Source organism: Cucurbita pepo, chromosome 10, assembly GCF_057944985.1.
Source record: "Cucurbita pepo subsp. pepo isolate OVF chromosome 10, ASM5794498v1, whole genome shotgun sequence".
NCBI lineage: Eukaryota > Viridiplantae > Streptophyta > Magnoliopsida > Cucurbitales > Cucurbitaceae > Cucurbita > Cucurbita pepo.
This window is the reverse complement of record NC_141807.1, coordinates 19,259,159-19,282,483: the sequence shown is the minus strand read 5'-3', so window position 1 is coordinate 19,282,483 and position 23,325 is coordinate 19,259,159. Positions and strand designations below refer to the sequence as shown.

General features: G+C 37.7%; 3 protein-coding genes across 4 annotated transcripts; 2 read left to right on the top strand and 1 right to left on the bottom strand.

The window, feature by feature from the left end:
* Positions 1 to 1,356: 1,356 nt before the first annotated feature.
* LOC111804567 (uncharacterized) lies at positions 1,357 to 8,845 on the top strand. Its single transcript, XM_023689421.2, has 11 exons — positions 1,357 to 1,784; positions 2,956 to 3,043; positions 3,437 to 3,528; positions 3,646 to 3,764; positions 5,326 to 5,441; positions 5,512 to 5,639; positions 5,738 to 5,824; positions 7,003 to 7,063; positions 7,139 to 7,179; positions 7,273 to 7,393; positions 8,566 to 8,845. Exons 1-11 carry the CDS (start codon positions 1,420 to 1,422, stop codon positions 8,623 to 8,625), a joined length of 1,278 nt encoding a protein of 425 aa, XP_023545189.2. The 5' UTR covers positions 1,357 to 1,419; the 3' UTR covers positions 8,626 to 8,845.
* A 955-nt stretch (positions 8,846 to 9,800) lies between these two features.
* RECA3 (RECA homolog 3) lies at positions 9,801 to 18,288 on the bottom strand. Of its 2 annotated transcripts, none has more exons than XM_023688582.2 (8): positions 18,048 to 18,288; positions 16,835 to 16,895; positions 15,651 to 15,868; positions 14,363 to 14,450; positions 12,125 to 12,297; positions 11,754 to 11,900; positions 11,536 to 11,670; positions 9,801 to 10,542 (listed from the first exon to the last, which is right to left on the bottom strand). In XM_023688582.2, exons 1-8 carry the CDS (start codon positions 18,144 to 18,146, stop codon positions 10,261 to 10,263), a joined length of 1,203 nt encoding a protein of 400 aa, XP_023544350.2. In that variant the 5' UTR covers positions 18,147 to 18,288; the 3' UTR covers positions 9,801 to 10,260. The 2 variants fall into 2 exon arrangements, with proteins under 2 accessions (XP_023544350.2, XP_086984089.1); XM_087127963.1 differs by having other exon boundaries at positions 16,835 to 16,892.
* An 885-nt stretch (positions 18,289 to 19,173) lies between these two features.
* LOC111803961 (Transmembrane proteins 14C) lies at positions 19,174 to 22,829 on the top strand. The gene is made up of 6 exons (XM_023688583.2): positions 19,174 to 19,468; positions 20,070 to 20,298; positions 21,701 to 21,865; positions 22,144 to 22,190; positions 22,281 to 22,321; positions 22,429 to 22,829. The coding sequence occupies exons 1-6, from the start codon at positions 19,358 to 19,360 to the stop codon at positions 22,517 to 22,519; spliced, it is 684 nt and encodes a 227-aa protein (XP_023544351.2). The 5' UTR covers positions 19,174 to 19,357; the 3' UTR covers positions 22,520 to 22,829.
* Positions 22,830 to 23,325: the final 496 nt, after the last annotated feature.

The window sequence follows — 23,325 nt, the reverse complement described above, 5'->3', positions numbered from 1 at the left end:
GTTAAGCATAATATAAAAAAATTATGGAGTCTGGATTTTGGAGCGGTCTGATTGCATGATTACTGAAATTAGTGTTTTTTCACGAGTTCAAATTACACCTTGATCATCTAGTTTGAATAGTTGATGGACCTCTCGTTGAAGTTACGTAAACATCGTCAATAAAATTGTCAAATGATGTTTTATTCTCGACTGTATTTTGTGTTCCAAAATTGAATGTTAACTTATTTTTTTTATTGTTCTTTGTGTTCTAAAATGGTGGATGATTTGATTATACGTTTCTAGCTAGATATCGAACTAGATTAGTTACTGCTTCTGGCTGGTAAATTATCGTTGGTTCGATAGTTCAGTCTCAGTTAGTCAGTTTCTCCCGACACTTATCTTGTCTGGCTTTTTTTGTTAAGCATAATATACAAATATTATGGAGTCTGGAATTTGGAGCGGTCTGATTGCATGATTACTGAAATTAGTGTTCTTTCACGAGTTCAAATTACACCTTGATCATTTAGTTTGAATAGTTGATGGACCTCTCGTTGAAGTTACATGAACATCGTCAATAAAATTGTCAAATGATGTCTTATTCTCAACTGTTCTTTGTGTTTCTAAATTGAATGTAACTTTTATTTATTTATTTATTGTTCTTCGTGTTCTAAAATGGTGGATGATTTGATTATAAGTTTCTAGCTAGATATCGAATCAGATCAATTACTGCCTCCGGTTGGTAAATTATCGTTGGTTCGATCTCGTCGGTTCGATAGTTCAGTCTCAGTTAGTCTGTTTCTCCCGATACTTATCTTGCCTTGTTTTTTTTTGTTAAGCATAATATACAAATATTATGGAGTCTGGATTTTGGAGCTATCAGATTGCATGATTACTAAAATTAGTGTTTTTTCACGAGTTCAAATTACACCTTGATCATTTCGTTCGAATAGTTGATGGACCTCTAGTTGAAGTTACATGAACATCGCCAATAAAATTGTCAAATGATGTCTTATTCTCGACTATTCTTTGTCTTCTTAAATTGAAGAACATTACAGGCAACAAAATTTTTTTTAATTAATTAGAGTAAAAAAAATTAAAAAAAAAAAGGGCAAAATTATTGTTGTGTAAATTTAATTTTTAAAATTATCCCTTCAATCCAAAATTTAAATTTTATTTATTTATTTCCTACATAAATACGACCATTTTAAATATCCATTTTTTATTTAAAAAAAAAATATGAAACTAAATTAAAGCACAATATTTTGACATTTAGTTTGCCACGTGGAAGAAAGCTTGCTGACTTGGCGCTATTTGGTTGGTCAATGACACATGATCAACAGACATGTCATAAAATTTTATTAATTCCAAATTAAATTTGAGAAATGAGAAATCACAGAAGAAAAAGAGATTAGGAAGCGCAGAGACTCAATATCGTCCGCCATGACTGCTCGCAAGAGAGCTTCTGCAAACCCATCGGTCAAAGAACCTTCTCCCAAAGAAATTGATAAGATCCACCAAAGCAAATCCCCAATAATATCGGATGATCCGCCCCTTGCGCCGCCGAAAACAGGTTTTATTTTCAAGCTCGTTCTCTTATTCTCGGTTCCATACTTTTACCTCATCTTCTACCGCTACAAGATCGACATAGAGCTCAGAAGATCAATCATCATCAATGCTGGACTCAGTCTTGCTGGATTCTTTGTCACTCTGTGGATGATACCTGTTGCTTCCAGATACGTTATTAGGCGTAATTTATTTGGCTATGATATCAACAAGCGGGGTACCCCTCAAGGCGCTGTTAAAGTGTAAGTGATTTCAATTCAAATTGATAACTCTGATTAGATTTAGTCATTTTGTGAACATGATTTGGTTTCTGCTTGCCAGAATTTTTGTTCAGTTTAATTTAATTTTCTGGGTGACTTCTAGTTTAAATTAGGTTTCGGAATGTTTATGGGTTCAATTTTCTGATTGCCAAGCTCCAAGTAGACCAAATTGAACTAAAAAAATCAATTAAATAAAACAAAATTACAGATAATCTATTTATTGTCTCTAATTTTTTTTTTGAGGAATTAGCATCATGAATCTTCGCTGGAGGATTTAGCCTATGGTATTGGGCATAAAATAGTTTATTTCTCCTGAATAAGTGTCGGAGTTATGGTTATTTTATGAACTGGTTATTCATGAAAAAATATATTATGAATGATATTTTAGGGATATATAGTAGGCAGTTACTGAATTCATGTGATCAATGATAACAACATTAGGTAATTGAAACTGTGGTGGCATTTATAAATGAGGTAAGTAAAGAAACCAATTTTCATTTTTGTTTTTGGATAGTTACTTTCTATGAAAAAATTGTTTTTGACTTATGATGTCTAACGGTCTAGACCTACCGCTAGTAGATACTGTCCTCTTTAGGCTTTCCCTTTCGAGCTTCCCCTCAAGGTTTTTAAAACGCGTCTGCTAGGGAAAGGTTTCCACACCCTTATAAAGGGTGTTTCATTCTCCTCCCCAACCGATGTGGGATCTCGCAATCCACCTCCCTTCAGGGCCCAGCGTCCTCGCTGACACTTATTCCTTTCTCCAATCGATGTGGGACCCCTACCAAATCCACCCCCCTTTGGGGCCAGCGTCCTTACTGGCACACAGCCTCGCGTCTATCCCCCTTCAGGGAACAACCTCCTCGCTAGCACATCGCCCGGTGTCTGGCTCTGATACCATCTGTAACGGTCCATGCCCACCGCTAGCAGATATTGTCCTCTTTGGGCTTTCCCTTTCGGACTTCTCCTCAAGGTTTTTGAAATACGTCTACAGGTTTCCACACCCTTATAAAGGGTGTTTCGTTCTCCTCCCCAACCGATGTGGGATCTCACATGATGTGTTTTTAAGCTTTTGTTATAAGACATCTATATTTATTAGTTTTAAAGCTCATGTACCTTTTTGATACACTTTCTGATACTTCATTGTGTTTTGCAGGCCTGAGTCGCTGGGAATTGTTGTGGGGATTTCCTTCTTGGTCTTAGCAATTGCGTTTCAGTATTTTAACTTCACATCAGATTCAAATGTGAGCCCCAAGCTTACGAAGATTTTTGCCATTTGAATTTGTTTCATAGCTATGGATTAATTCCTTCGTATTGAGTAGATTACTGTTCTTTTTATTTAATTTAGTTTTAATTGATATATTTGATTCTTTAATTACTTCATATTTTGGCGAGGGTGGGGAGATGTTGATCATAGAAACCTTAGTTTGACCCATATTCTCCAAAAAGTGGATCCCGCTCTAATAGCTCCAAATAAATTAAATACATGCATTAAAATACGAAGGCTTCTTATTCCACAAAAACGAAGGCACTTTTATCTTATGCTTAACTTTATCAAGCAAGCACTTGCATAAGTTTTGTCAAATTTATGTGTCAATTTTTCAAAGATTAAACTGTTAAATAATGTGACAATGCAGTGGCTTGTTGAGTACAATGCAGCCTTGGCATCTATTTGCTTTATGACATTGCTTGGATTCGTAGATGATGTTCTTGATGTCCCCTGGAGAGTGTGAGTATTTTCTTTACTCAATGTTTGTTTCATATCTAAGACGTCATCTAGCATGGTGCTTTAGTAATTCTAAGACTATATTCTGACCTGCCTTCTTTTATTTGCGGTAAAGATCAGGAAACTGCTACTGCCATCGTTTGCTGCTCTCCCCTTGTTGATGGCTTACGCTGGACACACTACTATTATAATCCCGAAGCCTTTGATTCCATACCTTGGAATGGATGTCTTAGATCTTGGTAAGATTTCAGACAAAATATGTTTATGTTGGAGATAGAATGCATGATCCAATGTTGTTCTATGTTGATCCAATGTCACAAGTTTTGGAGTATTCTAAAATTCAGTTATGCTTGTTCGAGATTCTCTTGTTGTAACGGTCCAAGCCCACCGCTAGCAGATACTGTCCTCTTTGGGCTCTCCCTTCCAGGCTTCCCCTCAAGATTTTTAAAACGCGTCTGCTAGGGAAAGGTTTCCACACCCTTATAAACGGTATTTCGTTCTCCTCCCCAACCAATATGGGATTCTCACACTTGTGCTCCTCGGTCTTCTCTCCCTTGAGTTTTGCCTATTTCTACCATGAGTCAAAGATACTCGTCCCCGAGTAATGAAGCCCTTCAAGATAAAGAGGAGGTTTCTAAATGAGAATTTGTTAATCTAAAGAGAGTGCTTTTGATAAAGTATTGATATAATTAAATTTATCGTAACCTATTTAGCTTAAGTTTATGAGTCTAGTGGTGATTTAACGTGATATTAGGAGGAGGAGGTCGAGTGTTCTAACTCCTATAATATTTTTCCTCCGCTCATTAATATTAATTTCACTTGTTAGGCCTTTTTGAAATTTTCAAACCCACAAGTGAGGAGGGTTAAAGTTGTGATATAACTTAATTCACTAATAAAATTTTGCATTTTCTCGCAATGATCTACTAGTTTACAAGGATGTGTTGTAAGAGAAGAATGGCTTGTAACTCATTGCCTCAAGATTTTTTAAAACGTGTCTGCTAGGGAGAGGTTACCACACTTTTATAAGAAATATTTCGTTCCCCTCTCCAATCGATGTAGAATCTCACGATCAACCCTCCTTGGGGGCCCAGCATCCTCACTGGTACACCGCCTGGTGCCTGGCTCTAATACCATTTGTAACATCCCAAGCTTACTGCTAGCAAATATTGTCTTCTTTAGGCTTTCTCTTTCAGATTTCACCTCAAGGTTTTTTAAAACGTGTCTGCTGGGGAGAGGTTTCCACACCCTTATAAGGAATGTTTTATTCCCTCTCCAATCGGTATGGGATCTCACAGGAGCTAGCCATTTCCCCAAACTGTTGTGGTATATATCTAGAAACAGTCCTCTGAAAGTGTTATACTCTTTTATTATGCCAGGAACTTTATTAAGGATGAGAACCAGTGCTTGCTTGCATGTCGCTTGGCCGTTCTAAACTAATATGTAGCATGAAGCTTGTGTTGTAACTAAGCGTCAGTTCTAAGTCCGGTGGCCACATAAGTCTCTGCTTCCTAGGCAGTTAACACATTGGTAACTTCAGTAATAACTTCTCGCGAGATCACACATCGGTTGGGGAGGAGAACGAAACACTCTTTATAAGGGTGTGGAAACCTCTCCCTAGCAGACGCGCTTTAAAAACCTCGAGGAAAAGCCCAAAGAGGAAAATATCTGCTAGTGGTGGGTGTCAATGTTGATGTACTTGGTCAGCATTTCAAACAAGTTAATGTCGTAATCCTAACTTGGCTTAGCTCTCCAATAATTTGGTGATCGAGATACTAATTTCTACTACACTATGATACACAGGATGGATATATAAGCTTTATATGGGACTATTGGCCGTGTTCTGTACAAACTCCATTAACATTCATGCTGGTTTAAATGGCTTGGAAGTTGGGCAAACAGTTGTCATTTCATTTGCGGTAAGTACTGAACAAGCTGTAGTAAAGGGGCCCAATTTTCTTGAGCATGACATGTCTTAGCAATTTGCAGATATTGGTTCATAACGTTATGCAAATTGGAGCGTCAACAGATCCTGAGTACAAGCAGGCCCATGCATTTTCTATATATCTTGTTCAACCCCTATTAGCCACATCCTTAGGCTTGCTAGCTTTCAATTGGTAATTTATCGTGCTTTACGAGAATCGTATAGTTTTTTACCTGTTTTTCCTTGATGTTTCGGTCTTCTCAACATCTTTTGTTGGCTTGCGTGATTTAGGTACCCGTCATCGGTCTTCGTTGGCGATACCTATACATACTTTGCTGGGATGACTATGGCTGTGGTCGGGATTCTAGGCCATTTTAGGTGCGTACTTTGTTCTAACTTTTGTTTTTTTTTTTTCTTCCCTAGAACTTTATTGACATTTCATTGTCAAGTAGATGGAATACACAAAAAAAACGGCGAGGAGGAGATGGGCTAATGGTCTTGAGCACTCAAAATGAACTCTAGATATCTAAAAAGATCGGGATTCCGGGATTATTAAGTGATAACGGGATCTGCCTTTGCTTGTGTCTTCACAAATATAAGTCGATAACACTTAAAAAGGAAAAGAAGAAAAAACAAATTAGTTCCTGTGTAGTTTTGCTTGAGAGGAAGCCTTAAACTACACAAGTCTTCATTTATCTTTGAAAATTGGATTACTTCTTTTGATCACAAATCAGCCAAAAGAGATTTCTTTTGTACGAGTCTCCAAAGGGTCTGAGGTCTTAGCTTTTTCCCTAAATCATAGAATGTCCATGTAATCCAAGAAACTTGGAGCCCTTACTCGAGTATGCTCATGCATAAACAACGAAAATATTGTCTACCCTCATCTTGTGCTAGCAAACTTCTTATCTAATGACTATTGTACCCTTATTAATCTAATGGTATTGTGGCAGAGTGGCCTTGCTGCCCTTACTCGAGTATGCTCATGCATAAACAATGAAAACTACCCTCATCTCGTGCTAGCAAACTTCTTATCTAATGACTATTGTACCCTTATTAATCTAATGGTATTGTGGCAGAGTGGCCTTGTTGCCACAATCCATTGAGATTCAGCTCTTCATCTCTCATTCTGTCCCTCCCCACGCAATAGACAAATTTGATTCTACATGTTGATGATTGGACATGCTCCAAAACAGCAACAAAACTAATAATAATAATAATAAATAAACGTACTCAATGGAAAATAAAAAAGTCCTTGCAGAGTGTTCTTTCTTTCTTGAAGATGAGGCAATGGAATTGCTTTACCTTCTTCTCGTGTCCAGACTATTTACCAAGTGAAAGAGTGAAAGAGTGAAAGAAGAATTTGAGTCTTTCCTTCTCGTTCAAACGAATGAATCTTGAGTTGAGTCTTTACTTTTTTTCGATTATTCAAGACTTACCTTCGACCAAATGGTAAAAAAAATGATTCACAGCCAAATGACATTTGTTTGAAGATACTGGTTCAAGACTTGTTAACTATAATCTTCTAATTCGTTTTTGTTATATCCTTCCTGATGCAGTGAAACTCTTCTGATCTTCTTTTTCCCTCAAGTTCTGAACTTCCTTCTGTCACTCCCCCAGGTTCGATCCTCTACTCCGTGCGTAAGACTTATCTGTATGTTTTCATCGTTTAACGTGTAAGATACGTGTTTGCAGTTGTTTGGATTTGTTGCGTGTCCACGTCATCGGCTGCCGAGGTATGCATTTTCCTATCCTATTATCCTTCTTTTCTTTGGGGAAAAAATAATACTGCTGCATAGTTTAGTCTTCTTATATCTTCTTGCCCTCAGATTTGATCCACAGAGTGGACTACTGACTGGAACAAATGATGGAACACTTGTGAACTTTTTCTTGCGAATATTTGGGAGAAAAACAGAGAAATCACTTTGCACCTATCTTCTTGTTTTCCAGGTGATTTTTCCTTTTTTTGTTTTGTTTTTCTTCTATTCAAAGGCATCCCGAACAAGAAAAGAAAGAAGAATTAATCCCCTTAGTTCGTTATGAACATGACTATATAGAATTAATCCCCGTTTAAGGGAAGTAAGATTCGGATTACCTTGTTATTTCAAGGCAAGAACACTTGATTGAAATTTGAATCACTCCACAAGTAATAAGATTGATCGTGTCAAGCTTGAATGATTCTAAACATGCAATATAAATTATATAGAATTGCAAAGAAACTTAGTCATTGGCTAAAGGAAAAGGTAAGAACACTTAGCCTTAGTGATAAGGAATCACTCCAACGGAAAGTAAAATTTGGATTACCTTGTTGATTAAATATCTCAAAGCAAGAACACGTGATTGAGATTCGAATCACTTCACAAGCAAGATTGATCATGTTAAGCTTAAATGATTCTAAACATGAAATCTAAACTATATAGAATTGCAAAGAAACTTAGCCATTGGCTAAAAGAAAACATTTGGTCTCTTAGAAGACAACATACATGGCTTTATATATAGTCTCAAAATTAAAACCCTTAACCTTCTAAGTTGTAACGTTTATATTTTATGAACATAATGAACCAGTGTGTATATTTTATGACCATAATTTGCCTCTAGGTAAATAAGTTTTAAAATACATTAAAGAAACACCAAAACTCTAAATTATCACCCACCCAAAATTTAGACAACAAAAACTTATTTTGCGAAGACAAGATTTGAACCAAGCTCTTCTACCCTACGAAGAACGGTGAACTAATAGACAAACAAAGATTGAATGTACCCCTATACCATATATATACAAATATAATAGTCGATTTATACAGAATGGTAAAGGGGGTCCCTCTATGATCACAAAATTGAATAGAAAGGGATATATGAATCCTTACCAACTTGACCCGTTAAAGAAATACTATAATTCTAAATTATCATCCACCCAAAATCTATGACCATCTAAGAATAAATGAAGCTTTATTCTTCTTTAATATACGAACGACAACATCATGTGATAGTTTGAACAATATTTTCTTCACATCTTCCTTGAAGTTTATATTGCATGATTGATGCCTTGGTTCGTATCACGAATGCATCTCCATGTCCATGTTTTGTTATGTATAATTGTTGTTACATTTATCTGTGAGCAGGGCGTTTCTTGCTGCTTCTGTTTCTTGCTGAGGTATTTGCTTACTGGATGGTATAAATGAAGCAAAAACAAAACAATCTTCACTTTGAAGCATTTCAAAATCATACCGTCTAAATGACGACGTTCGACTTCGAAGCGGTTTACTCTGCTGTTGTTGAGTTAAAAGAATATGATTTGATTTTAGCTTAGAAAGTTAGAACTTTGTTTATATTTAACAGTGTGGCAAATGAAAAGTTTGCTCTTTATATGGTTGATATCTGATCACATGAAAGTTTCTGAAATGTTCTTTTGCTAAGTTCTTACCTTACTGCAGCCAAAGTCATTTTTTTTTTGTTATTTTTGAGCTCGAGAACGTATAAGGTGGGGATTTAAACTTATAATCTCTGGATCGATACTATATGCATTAATCATTTGAGCTTATGTCAATTTCTGGGCATTATTCCGTTCTTGCATATTGGAGTTGCTGGTAACAGTGGAGATGCCGTTCTTTTTTCTTTTTTCTCTAATAGGTCGGAGACAGGTCTTATGTGAGTCAGATTTCACTAGTATTTGTTTGTATCCTCAATCATGAGGACTTTAATGGAGGTCATATCCATTTTCATAGAGATTTCTTGATTCGCAGTCTAGTGATATTTGTTGTCTTTTTGTCATTAAACGTTAGCAAAATGGTGTTGCCCACACCTTAGAAGGCATTGGGTGTGTCGGGTGGCATGAAGGGAGTTTGGTTTTAGTCGTTGTGCTCGAGTCTTAGGTTATGTTGTGACAACCAAGGAGTTGTGCTCGAGTCTTAGGTTATGTTGTGACAACCAAGGAGTAGAAGTTGATGGAGAGACTATAAAGGAAATACAAGACTGACCCAAAGCCACAAAGCGTAAGTGGGGTAAAAAGTTCCATGTATTAGCGAAGACATTAGTTCCATTGCTTCACCATTAAATTAAATTCTAGTTCCATTGCTTCACCATTAAATTAAATTCTAGTCGGGGACTTTCAAAATCGACAGTATGATAAGGAGTTAGACACAAGTGAAATATCTTACTAACTACTTCTCCCGACATTAGGTAACAATGCATAAAAGTATTGACGGTCTTTCGACACTCCTCAAGATCCATTCAAACATCGAGCTGCAAAGTTTTTTTGTTAGTACATCTATTGATTGTAGTCATGAGGGCATTAACTAATGCATACTATCCCATTCTCTAACTTATCTTTAATAAAATAACGATCAACTTCAATATGTTTGGTTCTATCATACTCAGAGAGTCTTTTTACTATCTCATTAATATCGTTGGACATTTCCTTTTAAATTTCAATAATATCAATCAAAATATTATCTTTTAACTCTATAATCATACAAATACCTGAAAATTGTAGTTATGTTGAATCAATAACGAAGCCAAAATCTTGCTTTCTGCTCGACTTGAAAACGGTAAGAACGCACCCGCTACTCGAAACAAAATGCCAACCATCGTAGGCTAATAGCACCGACAATGACCTCTCCGAGTCCGCCTCGTCAGCTAATCAAAGCAAGCTATGGATTACACGGTTGCTCTCTTCCTTCTGTCAGTTCTCAACGAGAAGCCTCTAAAGACTTTCGACTTCTCCAATGACTCTTCACTTGCTCGGGTCATCGTAAATGACCAAGAACAGAATCGCAAAGCCATAATTCAAGGAAATCATCAAGGGGTGAAGAACTCTACTATTGTACAAATAATTGGTTTCTTAAGATCTCAACCACCTTACAAAGAACATCTTCATTTTCCATAAGATATTGGTGTGCTTCATGCTTGCTGCTGCAAATCCTCCCTTCTATACGAAAGTTGTTTCCATCTTTAAGAATAACTCGATGCTCACAACCCAATTCCAAAACCTCAGATTCACAGCATAAGCCTTTCCCAAAGCGTATCCCGAGTTCTGCCGTTTTCATCGACGTTGCTAACTTATTTTTCACCACTTGCACAGCGACCGCAAGACCCGTGACCTAGAACAAACCATGGTTGGATTTAAGAAAGCATTCCATACATGAAAAACCAGAGGTCTAAAGTCTTCTCGGGTTTGGTATTAACGCAAAATGCTGCAAAAATTAAATGACTAGTAGATGCGTTTTAACGAATGTGAGATCCCACATTGGTTGGAGAGGTCTAAAGTATACAATCCAAAAATGAAGTTATGTTGTAAATAATCAATAAAACTGTGTTAACGAATGTGAGATTTCACGTTGGTTGGAGAGGGGAACGAAACATTCCTTATAAGGGTGTGAAAACCTCTCCCTAGTAGACGGATTTTAAAACCGTGAGGCTTATGACAATGTGTAACGGGCCAAAACAAACAATATCTGTTAGAGGTGGGCTTGAACGGTTACAAATGGTAACAGAGCCAGACACCGAGCAGTGTGCCAGCGAGGAAGCTGGCCCCCGAGGAGGGTGGATTGTGAGATCCCACATTGGTTGAAGAGGGGAACAAAGCATTCCTTATAAGGGTGTGGAAACCTCTCCCTAGTAGACGCGTTTTAAAACCATTAGGCTGACGGTGATACATAACGGGTCAAAGCATACCATATCTGCTAGCATTGAGCTTGCTCTCCCTAGTAGACGCGTTTTAAAACTGTTAGGCTGACGGTGATACATAACGGGCCAAAGCAGACCATATCTGCTAGCGGTGAGCTTGGACTGTTACAAATGATAATAGAGCCAGACACCGAGCGGTATGCCAGCGAGGACGCTGAGCCAAACACCAACGGTGTGCCAGCGAGGACGTTAGGGCCCCAAGGAGGATGGATTGTGAGATCCCACATTGGTTGGAGAGGGGAACGAAACATTCCTTATAAGGGGGTGGAAATCTCTCCCTAGTAGACGCGTTTTAAAACCGTGAGGCTGACGGCGATACGTAACAGACCAAAACAGACAATATCTACTAGCGGTGGGCTTGGACTATTACAACGAATCACGGCTAGCAACTACGAGATGAAGCGTACCTTATCGTCACTCTTCAGTAATCCCCTTCTCAAAAGCCTCAATCTGACTGCTGCATAGAATTGCAAGGCATTCCCACCACAGGTTACCTCGTTCATCTGTCCAAAACCACCCCGAGCCCCTCCGCTCGATCTAACCTGTAAGACGATAATGCTGCATAGTGAAACACTATTTCTTATACTGACAATATGAGGAAGAACGTTTGCAACTTAGTTCCAACCTGATTAATAAAAACAATCAGAGTTTGAGATAGGCTCAGGGAATAATGTATTTTCCTCAACGCTCGGGTCATCACTCGAGATTGAACGTCTTTCTGTGGACTGCCAATCAAAGCATCGAGTTCACTTTGTGGAACAAGTGCAGCTACCTGCAGTTCCAATGAAAGCATCAGCGGACTATCGAAGACTCGATAATATAAAACTAGTCCACGAGTCCTAAGAATAGAAGCATATGACAAATGACATAGTTACCGAATATATCGCTATCGGTCCTCGGAATTTTGGCATATAAAACGAAGATCATGGCAGAACCATAACTAAATAAGACGTTTTGAGATAGGTAATACAATACATGAGGGCAAGGTAGTCTTACGCTATCAACCACGATTACGTCGACCGATCCACTTTTAACTAACGTATCAACGGCACACAACAAATTTTCAGCAGTATCTGGAGGTGAAATAAGAAGATTATCTACGTTTATACCCATTGCTTCAGCAAGTGACATGTCCATTGCATTCTCTGCGTCAAAATATGCACAATATCCTGCCCAGGGGAAAATCAATAAGCAAAAGATGACAATGAAACAAAGAAACCAAAAATCTATCGATAAATTCCACGACAGTTGGTATGGCTATGTAACAGACCAAGTCCACCGCTAACAGATATTGTCCTCTTTTGGCTTTCCCTTCTACGCTTCCCCTCAAGGTTTTAAAACACGTCTATTAGGGAGAGATTTCCACACCCTTATAAGGAATGCTTCGTTTCCCTCTCCAACTGATGTGGGATCTCACAATCCACCCCCCTTGGGGTCCCAGCGTCCTCGCTGGTACACCGTTCTGTATCTAGCTCAGTGTCCTCGTTGGCACACTGCTCGATGTCTGGCTCAGCGTCCTCGCTGGCACACCACTCGGTGTCTAGCTCTGTTACCATTTGTAACAGTTCAAGCTCACCGCTAGCAAATATTGTCTGCTTTGGCCCGTTACATATCGTCGTCAGCCTCACGGTTTTAAAATGCAATTACTAGGGAGAGGTTCCCACACACTTATAAGGAATTCTTCGTTCCCCTCTCCAACCGATGTGGGATCTCACAATCTACTCCCCTTGGGGGCCAGCGTCCTTGCTAGCACACCGCTCGGTGCCTGACTCTGATACCATTTGTAACAGCCTAAGTCCACTGCTAACAAATATTGTCCGCTTTAGGCTTTCCCTTCTGGGTTTTCCCTCAATGTTTTAAAATGCGTTTACTAGGAAGAGGTTTCCACACCCTTATAAGGAATGCTTCATTCCCCTCCCAATCGATGTGGGATCTCACAGGCTAGGACATATGTCCTTGTGGAACACGTTGCACGAAATATACTTATGCACGTGTGTTTTTGACAGTTATATTGGCGAATCATTGACCCACCACATTTCAAAGTTTCCTTGAAAGCCATGTATTAATCTGCCTTTCTTGTTTGCTCCTAAGTGACCTTCTAAACCAGAAAAGGGACAAGGGAAATTGCACCCAAAAAAAGATAAAAGATAGGAAAATACAAACTAGAAAAGGAGCAAAGAAAGTTGCACTAAATTTTCATGAGTAGATATCATTGGTAAATTCCAGAAATGCAGGCATTTCAACATGAAATGGCTGGCACTCGTAGCCAACAAGAAATCATATTTTGGAAAATAATACCATCTTATCTCCATAATTCATTACAACATTCACAATTCCTTCATAAAAATAGTAATAAATAATACACGTCAAGACTTGAATTTGAAGGTGAGCAATAACGGTTAGGAATCACGAGCCTCCACAATAGTATGATATTGTTCACTTTGAGCATAAGCTCACATGGCTTTGCTTTCGTTTTCCCAAAAGACCTCATACATGGAGATAGTAATCATTACTTATATACCTATGATCTTTCTCTTAATTAGCAACGTGGGATTCCGATAATCCTCAACATGGTTGCCACTCAAACCCATCCTCGAAGAAACAACATGAAGAAATGAAATATGATACTAAATAACATGCAACAAACCAACTATTCAAAACATGCACAAGCAAATTTCACTTAATCGAGGCTCAACTCCTTTCTCTAGAGCCCTCAAACAAAGTACACCATTTGTTTGACACTTGAGTCTTTTTTTTACTACCCATTCGAGGCTTACAGTGTCTTTATTCGACATTTGAGGATTTTATTAATATGGCTAAGTGAAAGACATGGCTCTGATACCAGGTTAGGAATCACGAACCTCCACAATGGTATGATATTATCCACTTTGAGCATAAGCTCTCATGGTTTTGTTTTTTCTTTCCCCAAAAGTCCTCATGCCAAGGGAGATAGTGTTCCTTATCTTACAAACCCAAGATCTTCCTCTGTGGGACTACTCTTTTCAATAATTCTCAACAATAACAATCGATGATCCAACAAGTAGTTTCGATATGTTATGAGATTGGATAAAAACGAAGAACGAGCATGAAAAAAAGGACGGTATAAAAATCCGAGTTGATACTAAACCAAATGGGTTTCATCTTGAACAAAATATTTTAAACTAAACAACTTGTCAGAATTATCAACAGGCAGTTATCATTCTGATCCAAAAAAAAGGCAAAACCAACAGATACCTCCAAGTTTCTGAGCCTCCTTAATGATGTGGAGCGCCAATGTTGTCTTTCCAGAAGCTTCTTGCCCATAAAGTTCAACTATTCTTCCCTGCATAGCAAGTAGAGTGCTCAAACAATGCTTTTGCGAACTTTCATAAGTATGCATTATGTAATTTATAAATAATCATACGACTTAGAACTGAATCATGCTGAAACTACATAATTGTTCGAGCATAGGCTCTCATGGTTTTGCTTTTGGTTTCCCCAAAAGGTCTCGTACCAATAGAGATAGTGTCCCTTACTTATATACATATGATCTTCCGCTTAATTAGTCAATGTGGGACTCCAACAATCCTTCGCTCGAACAAAGTACACCATTGAGCCCCCCTTAAACAGTCATCTATTTGTCTAGCACTATCAGGACGACACCTTTTCTCTGGAGCACGTTGCTGATCTAATAGAGCTCTAGCACGAATCTTCACTATGGCTACACCCACCATTGAGCCTCCCCTCAAAGCATCAATTGTCCGTCTAGACTATCTAGACGACTCCTTTTATCTGGAGCACATTATTGGTCCAACAGAGCTCTAACACGAATTTTCACTATGGCTACAACCACCATTGAGCATCTCCTCAAAGAGTCATCTGTCCATCTAAACTATCTGGACGACTCCTTTTCTCTGGGTCCAACAGAGCTTAGCACGAATCTTCACTATGACTACACGTTTGAGACTCACAACTTTGTTCGACATCTGAGTCACACTATAACTACATAATCGAGGCTCACAACTTCTTGTTCGACACTTGAGAAATCTATTGACATGACTAAGTTAAGATAAGAGCATGAGTCTGATACCATGTTAGGAACAACAACCCTCAACATTGATATAATATTGTCCACTTTGAGCATAAGCTCACATGGCTTTGCTTTCGGTTTCCCCAAAAGACCTCATACATGGAGATAGTAATCCTTACTTATATACCTATGATCTTTCTCTTAATTAGCAATGTGGGATTCCGACAATCCTCAACATAATTGCCGCTCAAACCCACCCTTGAAGAAACAACAAGAAGAAATGAAATATGATACTAAATAACATGCAACAAACCCAACTATGGTAAGGTTTAAAACATACATAAGCAAACTTCTCCTATAAGACATGACAACGATACAAAGTAACGACCGTTAAACCTGTTTATGTTCAAATCAACCCGACACGAACTTTAACTGCAAACACATTCCAATTCCATAAGTACATGAATGAATCAAATATAAGGCAGAAGAAGAATTCAACTTGCAGTTACTCACCTTAGGTAATCCTCCAATCCCAAGAGCAAGGTCAAGCTTTAATGATCCAGTAGAAATCACAGGTGCATTCCGGGAGCTGAAAAACCTCTGCAAACACAACATAGATTCCTTCCCAAACTCACCAGCAAGCTGAGTGACTGCCAAACGTAGTGCAGCATCTTTCTCTGTTGTTCTAGTATCATCACTAAGCTTATCACATTCGAGCTCCGAAACATCAACTAAAGCCATAAACACAAATTAAGGTGTATCAGGTAAACAGAAACCGTCAATTGGACATCTCTTATATAACTAATGAGCTACAAAGAAAGAGATCGCTCGTGCTTTTATCTAGTGAGGAAAAATGACAAGCAAGCTGATATGATATGAAGGAAGACACTAGCGGGATTGTATTAAATGATAATGAAATGAAAAAATGTAGGGGCCTTGTGCATTATTGTGTGCTTATGCATTGGGGGATACCCTTTATCCTTCACGATAGTACGGACGCGTACGCTACGAGACAGGAGAATGATCATTATGTTATCATAATGCTGCTCTGATGGTCGCTATTCCTAATGGGTGTTCAACATCAATAGCTACCAGAGAATGCTCGCCCGACCAGAAAGGGGGCTTAGGAGGTGTGCGAACCAACTGGTGGGTCCATACTCGCACGTTTGGACCGTGTGTATGAAAATTAAGTACACATCCCAATTGTTCGTTAGGATGGCCGCCGTAGGAAAATAGGCTGTTATGATAAGTCCCATTCATGAAATTGTATGTGTTTCCATTTATCCCCAATAGTGAGTCACTGAGTATTTCTTAAAATACTCAAGTCACGTGCTACTTCTATTTCAGGTAAAGACAAAGCATTCTTGTACGGCCGACAACGGTATCGCAATTCGAGACCATGACACATGCATAAGGTAGTCGCATTTATTTTCTTAGACTTAGGCTAGAATAAGATGTTTTTAATTAAAATGTTTATTTATTTCATTTAGTTTATCGTTGTGTCGTTTTAAAAATGTTTTCGAATACGTAAGTCCTTGACTGTGTTTTAACATGAAATTTATGTCTTATAAAGAAGTTTAAACGTCTATTTCCGCATAGAAATGGTTACACTATGATGACGGTAACGACTCTAGGTAACTAGAAATCTAGAGTCGTTACAAATGAGCTACAAAGAAAGAGATGGCTGGCGCTCTTACCTAGTGAGGAAAAATGACAAGCATCCAAACCCAAGCAGCTGAGCACATCTCTCCTTCCCTTCTGTAAAAGTGAAAAGGGTCACAAAAGAAACACAAAACTGGGAAAACCCATCAATGAAATCTTACTAAATTGAAAGCTAAACAGAGACAAAATACTTTCAAAAGCCCCATTATCCAAAAATGATATCTAAATCCTTTCGTTTCTTCCTTTTCCTCTTTTCCTTTTTGTAACAGTGAAGTGAAGCGCCTTACTTGCAGATATTGTCCTCTTTAGACTTTTCCTTTCGGGCTTCCCGTCAAGGTTTTTAAAACGTGTCTGCTACGGAGAGGTTTCCACACCCTTATAAAGAATGCTTTGTTCCCCTCTCCAGCCGATGTGAGATCTCACAATCCACCCGATTTGGGACCCAGCGTCCTCACTGGCACTTGTTCCTCTCTCCAGTCGATGTGGGATTTCACAATCCACCCCCCCTCTGGAGCCCAACGTTCTCGCTGGCACACCATCCAATGTCTAGCTCTGATATCATTTGTAACAGCCCCAGCGCACCACTAGTAGATATTGCCCTCTTTGAGCTTTCCCTTTCAAACTTCCTCTCAAGGTCTTTAAAACGCATCTACCAGGAAGAGGTTTCTACACCCTTATAAAGAATGCTTCATTACCCTCTCCAACCGATGCGAGATCTCACAATCCACCCCCCTTCGCGGCCCAACGTTCTCACTGGCACTTGTTCCTCTCTCCAATCGATATGGGATCTCACAATCCACCCCTTTTGGGGCCAACATCCTCACTGACCCTCGTTCCTCTCTCCAATCGATGTGGGATCTCACAATCCACCTCCTTTCCGAGCCCAACGTTCTCACAAGCACCTCACCCAGTGTCTAGCTCTAATACCATTTGTAACAGCTCAAGCACACCACCATTTCGGACTTCCTCTCAAAGCTCTTAAAACGCATCGGCTAGGAATAGATTTCCACATTTTTATAAAGAATGTTTCGTTCCGCTCTCCAACCGATGTAGGATCTCACACTTTTCACATTCACAAGAAAACAACTATCGTTCTATGCCAATATCTAAATCATTTCAATCCAGAGGACACCACAGACAAAACCCAGAAATAAAAAGCTTGAAATTCCAACAAGAACAAATAGTATCAATTTAAGACAAAGGTATGAAGTAATATATAAGTAAAAGAAGCAGTAAAAGGAAAGATACATGGCGGCGGATGGCGTAGAACAGAGACGAAAGGCGCGTTGCTTCAAAATGCTTGAGACGGCAAGAACGGAAGACTGAAGGTGCGAGGAAGAATGGCATGATCGTAAAGCTTAATGAGGAGAGTTTGGGGTTAGGGTTTGAAGATTAAGAGCTTCGGCGCTTGGGGATTTTGCGGAGGAGAAGCTCCATTGTTGATTTCAGTGCTTGTGGAGGTTACTTCAATCAAGCCCATTGTAAAAACTCAGATGATGAGATGAATTTATTTCTAAATAAATAATAATAAAAAAAACATTTCTAATACAAAAATCCCAAAAAAAAAAAATAATAATATATATATATATATATTGGATTTTTGTTTATTTATTTAATAGATAATATTTTTTTTTCATTTTTTTTAAATATTAGTAGTGGAGTCCAAAAAATCCGATGACAGAAAAGCTCGATCAACCCAACTCAATTTGTACAGTTTGGATTGAGTTACGAGCTTTATTTAGATTGGATTGAGTTCGGGATGGTTCATCAGATGGTTCTAAAATTAAAATGAGTTGAACCAAACCGCTCGAATTTATTATTATTTTTTTAAAAAAACACTATTCATTTTATTTTTATTACAAACTATTTTTTTTAATTAAAATTTAAAATTTAAGTGAACAACTCGAACCATTAGAACTAATCAAAACTACCATTAATACTTTGTTATGCTGGTGAACAACGTTTAAAATAGTTTTAAAAATACCCTTTAACTTTAAAAAATATCATTAAATTATCTTTCAATAATACCTTTAAAAAAATTTAAAAACTTCGAAAATTATTTTACCACTTTCTAAAATAACATTAAAATATTTGTACATAATTTACGAGGTGTCATTTTTTTTTATATATATAGATAAAAGCTGTTACTGCTAATTTTTAAATTTTATGGATATTTTTAAAATTTTTTTATGTGGAAATTTTTAAAAATTTAAGGGTTTTTTTATTTTTGAAATATAGTAGTAATAATTTATTTTTGTCATTTAAAAAAAATTAAAGAGATTATTAATCTTAAAAATAGCATTTTTATTAATTTAGGCTTATTATTATTAAAAAAAATAAGGTATTTTATTTTTTTAAAATTTTAATATGAATTCAACTCGTTCAGTCTTCTGTAAAACGTGGAGACGATCCAGATTCTTCGAATAAGTATAATCCTCTAAACCTCCGACTCGATTCGTCACATTCAATTGGAACTCAGATCCTCCTTGTTGAATTTTCACTCCGTTGATTGCTCGATTTTGTTGTTAATTCTTCTTCTTGCCTTGCTCCGATCTAAAATGGCGGCCACGGCGTCTCAGTTTTCGTGCTTCTTCGCCATCAACCGTGGCTTTCGCCTGCAACAGCGCCGCTCATTCTTAGCTCCTCGCCCTTCTCTTTCCTTGCCTAAGGTTTGTGTTTCTTTTCCGTATTCTTGTTTCTGATTTCTTTTGGCAACTTTATGAATCCGAGATTTGAAGAAATTGTTGTGAATTTCGATGAGTTATGAGTCTGTTTCGCTATTATGAATTAGTGGTGAGAACACTTTTTCTGTAAGTCTGGGATTTGATTTATATTCATTCAAGGACGGATAATTAAGATTAAATTCGCTATATTTTACTTGAATGTTTTAATTCAGATACAGTATCTTTTGCAAGTTGGGTTGAATGATTTTGATGTTTCGACTACCTGATTTAATACTACGTTCAATCTAATAAGCTCTTGCTGCTGCTTGAATTTTATTGCTTCTCTGCTTGAATTTAGTTTTCGCTTTGTTCCCTTGTTAGAGTTTTCATCGATACTCATCTATACATTTTGTAAACTTAGATCGAACTTCTAATTGACAAGAGATAGGATAGTTCCCGTTTGATTTTAAAGTTTTGAAATGGTGATTTCTTGAAAGTGCTTAGTTCTTGTTCTGTGTTTAAGTGATGGCTTAGGTTAATGGTGGTAAACACGAGGGCATCAAGTGGCATAATCGGTTGAACTGATACTTGAGTTTTCCTTTTTTAGTTATCGATTGTTATGAGCCTTGAAGGATCTGCTTCAAATACTTCTGATGCTGATGCCCAGACTAAGACAACTTTAAGCGATGCCACTTATGCATCAGAATCTCAAGTTACCTCAAATTCATATCCTGGTGTTGAAGAGTCGTCTGATGTTGGAAATGTAGAGAACGACGTTGGCACTGTGCCTAAACGATCAGCAAAAATCCATGATTTCTGTTTTGGCATTCCCTTCGGTGAGTTTTGCATTCTTTTGTCATTGATAGGCTAGCTGCTTGTAGCAGTTAGAACGCAACATTATTTCTTGCATTGTGTTGGGGTCTTGGTCTTTCACTTGAGGAGGAGGAAAAGTGCTTCCTCACCTCCTAATATTGTTTCTCAAATGCGTTACATTGAATGATGATTTATTGTGTTAAATGTAGCTATTAAGAAACTGTAACCTGATCAAAGCCTTAGTTTTTTGCAATCACTTATTTATTATAAGAAACGAGTAGCAGTTCTACAAATGCATTCATTCAGTTTAAAATGTGAATGGTTGATTTGATCGCCAAATGCCTTGACCTAGTGGCTCTAGAATGACTGAGATGACTTGAGTCATGTGATCATGAGGATTACGAATGGAATGCAGAAAATAACCAGCTGGTTGAGGTTAATTTTCATAATGTATTCTGATAAAACAGTAATCTTTAAGGAGCTCATGCAACAAAAACTTGAAACAGAGATAAAATAGTGAGGGATTATTTCAGTTCTTCAGTACCCATTTCCTGTTTTCTCATTCAGAATAAATTTAAGAAAGAAAACTTCTTCGTCAATGGTATTGTAAGAGAATTTGACTCAGCATGCCCTTCACCTGGTGGGCATTGGTCTTGAAGGAGAAAACAAAATGCCATTTGCCAAACTGTTAATTAGATATGTTCTCTGCTTAACAACCTTTAGAAAGCTGAATCTGTTTGCTTTCTTTCCCCGTGCCATGAAGCTTTTGGGTGTTAGTGAACTTATTGGCCTATGTCTGTGCTGTGAAAGTTTACTGGAGGGAGAGGTGGGAATGGTAATGTAACATTTAAGAGTTATATAGCAGGTGTGATGTAATCATCACGTGTGTGGGATTTGTGTTGGGACAGGAAGCTGGTTGTCTCGAATTGCCCTAACTAGTTCTTATTCTTGTTTACTGCTTTGATCTTTGGAATTTTTTTTTTTTACCAGTGTTGATGCAGAACAGATTGCCTTATAAACTCTCTTTAGGGTACTGGATAATTTGATAATTTCTTTCTTGTATTTGTTAAACTTTAAGAGTCTCTAGATGATGTCCTGTTCTGTTTCAGTGCAATGTCGAGAATATGCGTGACTTAGTCTGTTTCTCCTCGTTTGTTATCTACGGGATGATATTGAATTAGAGGGTTTTAAATAAGGAAAAGGGGGTGAAAGTATCTGACAGTTTCTTTTATTGGAATAATGATAAACCGATAAATCGGGACGTTAAAGCAATAGAGATCCCACATCGTTTAATCTTTGTATGTTCGCTTAAGTTCAGAACCTTCCCTTCCTGTGTAATAAAACATGCCTTCCACTTTGAAAGAATACAACCTAGTGGTGCCATGTTCTTACCCCTCCTAACGTTTGACTATGAACTCGTTACAGGTGGAATGGTTCTAAGTGGTGGCCTTATTAGCTTAATATTTTCGAGAAACCCGTCTGCATTGACCAGTTTGATCTCTGGGGGTGCTTTGCTGGCTCTGAGCACTTTAAGTTTGAAAATCTGGAGGCAGGGGAAGTCCAGTTTGCCATATATTCTAGGACAAGCAGGTAATTGATTTGGTTACTCTTTTAAGTCAGTTGCATCTCCCTCTAAATATACTTCAGACATGCAATATAACGTGTTTTAATTAGGTCCTCAGAGCCTTTTTTCGTATAGTTAGTTGTTCGGTCTCTCTTGGTGGACTATCTTTCTTGTACGCTCGTGCATTCTTACCGCCTCGTTTTAATTGTACACATAATATATGCATACAGCATGTTTTAATTGTTCGAAATACAGAAGTTATGTTCAAGTTCTGAATTTAACTGTGTGCTTACCATCTTTGCAGTACTTACCGCCTCGTTTTTCTGGAATAGTTTTCAGACGTACTCATCGGTATGCACTTTATCACACTTTATCCATATAAATATTCGACCCGAGTCAATAGATATTAATGTCGTGATTATACTATTTTCGTGATTGTAGACCAAAAACGTGTTTCCATCGGCCTTATACGCTGCACTCAGGTAAACTTTTTTTGCTAGTTCTGACTGACATGTCTTCCTTCGCTAACTCTACTTGAGATTAATCAAATTCTCCCAACGCAAACTTGTTTTGGCTTTGTTTCTCTCAGCGCTGCAATGCTGTGCTTCTACTTATATGTGGTAATTTCTGGGGGAAACCCGCCACCAAAAAAATTAAAGCCTTCTCCATCTGCTGCTTAATGAATTCGAATCCTACTGATTACATTTAGGAAACGTTTACTTTGTTGTGTAGCATGTTGAGTTGAGTTAGGAGGGAAAAGAGGACTTATTTTCTATTGTTGGGATGGTAAAATATGAAATAAAGCTTGGGGGGGAGGGGGGGATGTTCTGTACTTCATCATCTGTGAGGTTTGCAAATATGATGTCAATACAAGCTGGTTGTAGTGTTCTAAAAACTCGATAATTCGAAAAACTTGATCAATTCACGTTTGGATTGAGTTACGAATTTATTTGGATTTGGTTGAGTTCTGATAGATGAAAATTTTATGAATTGAGTTGCTTTATAGGTTCTCGATGAACTGAACTTGAATTTATTGTTAATTTTAAAATATATTTTATGTTACTAGAAGCATTTGAAGTTGCACGACCATTGTTTGGCCAACTTAAAATATTTGAAACTAAGTTAGATGATTAATTGATGTCATTAGGTGAATTAAGTCTTTTAACATGTTCTAACCTGATGTCGTGGACCCATATGGCAGGTTCGTGTATGTAATAATAATTTAAGGGAGTTTGATAATCAAACCTTTTTACATGGGAGTTGAAAATTTATCTAAAGTGGATGTAGTTTTAGGCTTTTAGGTGAGATAAAAGCTGTCCTGTCTAGTTAAACTTCCTTGGCCACAATGGCCATAGACTTGGTTGAGGCCTTTTTATATTAGTTTAATTGTGTTGGTGGGTTACTTCGTTAGTTAATCAATCATCGTTCCGTTCTTGTATTCTCGTGGCGGTTTGAACAGAGTTAGTTGATACTCATTGTGAGATTC